This window comes from Antrostomus carolinensis, unplaced genomic scaffold (assembly GCF_000700745.2).
Source record: "Antrostomus carolinensis isolate BGI_N321 unplaced genomic scaffold, ASM70074v2 scaffold11455, whole genome shotgun sequence".
NCBI classification, from domain to species: domain Eukaryota; kingdom Metazoa; phylum Chordata; class Aves; order Caprimulgiformes; family Caprimulgidae; genus Antrostomus; species Antrostomus carolinensis.
The window spans coordinates 46,171-52,160 of record NW_010314279.1 but is presented as its reverse complement, the minus strand read 5'-3'; the positions used below and the strand labels follow the sequence as shown (position 1 = coordinate 52,160).

General features: G+C 39.0%; 1 protein-coding gene across 1 annotated transcript in view; it reads right to left on the bottom strand.

Moving 5' to 3' along the window:
• Window positions 1–31: 31 nt before the first annotated feature.
• Window positions 32–5,990, bottom strand: part of LOC104524650 (diacylglycerol kinase iota-like) — a gene marked incomplete at both ends in the record, with an annotated part of 48,933 nt that continues 42,974 nt past the window's right edge. Inside the window, 2 exons of the mRNA XM_029084870.1 lie at window positions 32–87; window positions 1,619–1,688. Coding sequence (XP_028940703.1) covers window positions 32–87; window positions 1,619–1,688 — 126 coding nt within the window. The remainder of the gene's footprint in view (window positions 88–1,618; window positions 1,689–5,990) is intronic.

Sequence of the window (5,990 nt, the reverse complement as noted above, 5' to 3'; positions counted from 1 at the left end):
AAAAAAAAAAAAAATCTATAGTAGCAGTAACTGAATAAGGATTTACCTGAGATCTGTCAATGCGGTAAAAACGATCCGCAGAAGTTGCTGCAAGACAGAGAAACAACAGAGGTGCAGTAAAGAAAATGGTCTGAGCAGAACTACATGGATAAGATGGGCTGAGCTAACATCACTACCATGTAAGACAACCTCTGTGTCAGTGAATTCACAGTGGTTTCACAAGAACATAATCTGATTCATTCATTATGTCCATATTCCTATCCCATTAAATGGGAAATTTAAAAGTGATACTTAAAAAAACAATATTCACTGAAATCATTAACTTGAAATAAATATTTTTAAAAATATAAAATGTATTTCAGCTTATAAGAAGAATTGATCACATTAAATTAAGTGACAGAAAAAGCTGCATTGTTCTGACAAGAGTATAACAAGCATACAGTGAAATTGATGGGTCTAATAGGATTAATTCAAATTTTGAATCTAAAGAACAATAACATGCTTAGGAACTCTTAGTAAATCAAACACATGGCCACTGATATTCACTCTGAGTTACAGATACACTCAAGGAAAATTTATGCTACTCACAAAAAATACATGAAAATAAGGGAGATTCACCTAATATGAATTATTGTGACTTTGTCAACGTCAAATAATTTCTGTTACTAAAGCCAGAAGTATTTTGTTACCTACAATGTGTTTCATCAGACTGATTTTTTTTGTTTCTGCTTTGCATTTAGTTTGGCCAGTGAAATCAGATTCAATCATCCTGGAGTTTTGACACAAAAACACAGTGATGTAGCGTTGTAGGTGTTGGCACTGCAAAGGAATATCAAATCCCTAAAGACAAAAACTGAATGCAACTACCCACCTGCTTTCTCCAAAAAACAAACAGATTCTCAGTATGTTTTTTATCAGTTTCACTCATGAGAGAAAAGGAACAGTGATTAGAAATTGCCAAGGAGAAATTTGTTTTATTTAGAACAATAAAAATTTCAGTCCCCACATATCGAAGCTTTTGCAAAAGCAGATGCTATCCATTTTAGCTGCTAATTCCAGTGCTCTGGAGCCTGATGTAAAACCCAGATAAGCTGTCTGCTTTGACAAAGTCTGGGTCAAACACAGGTGTAGTTCTCCAGGGAGGTACATGAAGTGTAGTCTTACAGGAAAAGGAAATGTACAGGTACATTTCCATCACCTAAATGCTATAGTACCTACACATTATAGTACCTAAACATTATAGCACTTAAAGAGAAACCAGAGTGAAAAATGCAGCCTTACCAGCAGCAGCACGTTGCTATAACCAGCTGCACTCCATGTCCAGGCATTGCCATGGAGTAAGTGCTGCTCATCATCGTAGAGACACTAATAAAGCAAATCTCTAACCACCCTTAGAAGAACATGCCTTCTTGGGATGACAATGCTACAGCAGATATTCTGATTGCTAGATGAAGGGCCTGTTTCATTTTTCAGAGGGGAAAGGCTCCTTTTTTACTTGCTCAGTGTAACAAGAACCAACAGTTACCCCTCCATGGTGCTCCTCTCGGATGCACTATCCTTCACATGCACACTAGAAGCAAGCAGCATGCTAGGCACAAGAGCAGGGAGATTCACTTACCATCTAGGAAGCACCATCTAGGAGATAGCCTCTGAACAGAAAGTACTCTGGGGAAAGAGCTTTCTTGGTCCTGGATAAAGCAGGGAAAAGACATTTAAAAAAACCCCACTAAACATTTTTCTCTTAAAAGGACTATTTTTTAGTCTCTGCTTTTTTCATTTTGTTTTACTGACATTGCACAATGTGCAAAACCTACATAGGTCAAACCCACTGAATTTGCTCCTCACTGACATTAGGATTTGACTGTAATACAGAAGAGAGTAAGCTGACATGGTAAGCTTCAGTCACATCCTTGGCTGTTCCCTTCCCTTCAGCTCAGCAGTACCAAAAAGTTTTGCATCAAAACCAGCTTTCTCAGCTGTCTATAGCCCTCCTTATCTGTGGAGACACAGGAACAGAGAGGTGTGAAATAGGTCAAAAAGATACACATTAATACCAAAAAACAGCCATGAACTCTAATTACTATGTTTGTTTCTTGTGTGCCTGTCATCTTCCTTTATTCTAGCTCAGTATTTTTACCCTCTTTCCCACCAGTACTGATCTGTCACTCAAAGCAATTGCTCACTTTGTCTGTCCCTGGCATGTACCACATGGTAAAAAAGTGTTATTCTCTACACCCAGAATACAGAGAGCATAGACCTGGGACCACCATCAGCCAAGCAGACAGACAACAAAAAAAAAAACAGGCTCTTCGGGAGCCCATGGACATTATTTCAGGAACCAAACCAGATGACTGGGGACGAATGAAGGCCTTCTTCCTGATCTGTACTCACGAAGGAGTCAAACAGGCCACCCCTTGTCTTTTCAGCTCTCACTGAGCTAGAGAAGCAAAAGGGAACTCAAAGCAGAGGGGGGTCATTGCTCTGCTCCACGCTGCCAGTGGATGGCCAGCCAACTTCCTAAAGCCACTGGATCACAACTTTTAAACACAAATAGATTTGCACAGGGCAAACAGCATGGATCTTGGGCATACACCCAAAATTTGTACAAAGACAGACTCTAGCCTTACATACATCTCAAGCATTGGAATTGGCACATATGTAAATGGTGTAAATTCAGGCCCATACTGGCTCAAGATTAAACTTTACTCCTCCTCCAGACAACAGACTAAAAAGTGGTACACACCAAATCACAAGCCAAGAAAATAAAAAGTAGAAGCAATGGGGAGGAAAGGTACCTTTCAGAAAAGTCTGGCTGTGCATGGAAAGCACAGATTGTGATTAATGTATATGTACATATATTTACAACATGGGGATAGATTGGTGGAAACAGACCAGGATACAATGATATGAGACTTCTCAGAATATCACACAGGATCCCAGCACTTTCCCTGACAGCAGGGTGCAGGACAAACCAATTTCATATTGGGAATTGTACAGCTACATCAGGTGAGTTGCTGTGGGAAGGTCCAACATCAGAAAGCAAAGGCTAGCTGAAACAGCAAGTTCCAAGGATATTTCAAACAATCGTGGGTCTTCAGCCAGAAGGGACAACAGGGCTATGTATGAAGACTTAACCTCTAGCATAACACAGAAAACCACCACTCCAGCCTGAGCTACAGTAGACCTTTTAGAAAGGTACCCAGCCTAAGTGAGAGACTCCAAGTGACACAAAACCCACCATTCCCTCAGGCAGCTAGCACCATATGTATGGTTTGGAGGAAGAAAATGAGGCTGCCTTGTATACAAGAAGAGGGAAAGTGATGAAATTCCAACACAGAGTTAAAATGAAAGCGTACGGTGAATCAAACACAGCAAACACATATGGAAGATTCATACAGATTCTCAAAGGTTTGCAGTTTCCTATATATTTTCCTCTGCTTTTTTAAGACAACCTAGAAACAACAGATATTTCTCAGCAATTTATCTTACTGTTTTGCAAATCTCACATATTTAGAAAATAATTCTTATCTGAGTAGCTATGTGTGAGAAAAAGTTAAGAAAAAAAAAAAAGAATAAATCAACAGAAAAATAGGAGTTTCATCGGGTCAGTTCCACAGACTACCTAGACTTGTCAGTTAAGACCATGGGGAAGAAGCAGCTTGCTTTCTTCAACCTTGGGAACACCTCAAAAATGCTGAAGGAAGTTGTCATTTCAGTCTGACTGGGTAAAACAATTTCTAAACTGATTACAGAACAAATAATGCCCTCATATGTTAAGAGTCAGACATTGCTCTTTTATTTACATAAAGGTGTGTGACAATTTTTCAGGCACCTAAGAAAAAATGAGGTCACGCTGATGTTGTACAGATACACATAAATGCTTGGCTTCCCCAGCTTTCTGGTCAGCAGGGTGCCTGTGTGCACTATTTGTTGTCTTCAAGCAGATGTGATGACAGTTAGCATTTTGATGGACATTCATTTCTCTGCCAGGTGAATGCATACCAGTGCCTGGCATGATGTTGCTACAAAATGTTATTAATTTCATTTGGTATCATGACAGCTTTTGCAAGATTTATCTTATTAGCTTCTGCCTCTGAGATTGACTGAAACCATCTATTATTGCCTTTCCTTTCAGGTTAGGCAGAACAGAAAAGTAAAGACTGCTCCAGACAACTCATCTATTGTCTCCTCAGCGTCCTGGAGTTTAACTAGAGTCCTGGCAATAGATCTTGTCTGAAATGTTACTGTAGCGACTTACAGACTTTGCTCAACCAAAAAAAAAATACGTATACATATATATTTTCTGATGCACAATACCTGCATATATAGCCACCCTGATAAAAGAACCTCACTTCTCTCCCGTATTCAGACTCCCACATTTCACTCAACCCCATAAACCTTGCTCTCACATACAGGTTTTCATTTTCAATGTCTGTGCATTACAGGAGAGGTGAAGACAACTACATCATAATATTCCATAAAGAGAACTATTTCTGCACATGGGCACCAAAGGACATATCTCAGTGGTTGAAGCATCAGATTTAAAACACATTTATGTCTTTCTCTAATACGGACTTACAGAGTTGTGGGATGTTTAGGTTTGCTTGTATCACAACTGAGGTTTATGTGGGACAGTCAAGGGCTTTTTGAAATCCACCAGGTTTGCTAACGTCTATGTATCTAATGTACAAAGCTTTAAGTATCTTAATATTTAGCCAGCTATTTGCAGAAAGTTGAGGACTGGGATACAAAGCACTAAAGGAAGAAAACATCCAAAGATAACAGTCCATACTAAACAGGTAGATGATACAAAGAGGAGACATTAGTAAAAATTCATAGACATAGTAGAGTGCATAATGCTGAGAAGATGAAGATAGGGATAACTCTGGTAAATTCAGGTCACGAATTGCATAGTGATATGCTCTTTCCAAGACTTCATTACAGTTCAACTGCAGAACTAGTGTGGGAAGTCTCAGGCCCACGAGAATTATATTTTATAGGCATTAAACTCATTAGAGAATCGAAACAGAATGAAAAACAACTCTAGCTTCATTTTTCTTATTTGCACCTGGGCTTGCTGATGTTGTTTCTGCTGACTCTCCATGTTTTGAGCTGCAGAGGAATCATGAAAAAGAACTGTATTTATGGGACCTAAAAGTACCCGTGACACCTTATTAGTGAGGTAAGAAGACAGCTCCATCAACTCAAGTACAGCATTCATGCCCTTTATCCCATGCTTTTTCCACTTTCTGTAATATATAGAGGGATATCAACAAACATGGGACAAACCTCAAATTAACCTAACAAGACATTTTGTAGTAATGACCCACTGAGAATAAACCAATGTTTGAACAAACCAGGATAAACAAGTACTGAAGACAAAATACAGAAGGGGGTACATTCAAAATATAGCATCATAAAAAATTGATAGCATATTAGGAATTTCACACTGAAATGCATTAGAGGAGATGGCTAGGGAATTAATTTACATCCTGCTATAACTACAGTGGTTGGAGCCAAATATGGAGCTGATTTCCGACACTTCATACTCTCTTTTGGGCCTCCCCATACATGCAGATTTAGTTCTTCATTTTACCTCAGGCAGTTTCCTACACATAGAGCAGTCAGCAGCCACTTAGGTTAATTTATAATGAGTGGAGTAGAATAACACATGCTGGTTTTTTAGCCAATTCACTAGACACTAGCACTGCTCTAAAACTCAGTTCCAGGGCACTGATTGATACAAATGTCAAAAATATGAGGTTAAAATTGGACAGGGAAATGCAGAAGCAAATCATGAACCGGTATGAAGGCAGCAACCCCAGGAAAACATGCCAAATGGCATTTTCTCATAGTGTCTTCTTGCATTCAGCACACTTACAGGCAAATGGAATTTGCCTTGACAAACTGGAAATCTGTATAATTCAGATAATTATTAAGCCCCAAGAAATTATCTACAATTTCACCACAATGGGTTCCTGCCAGCTGGA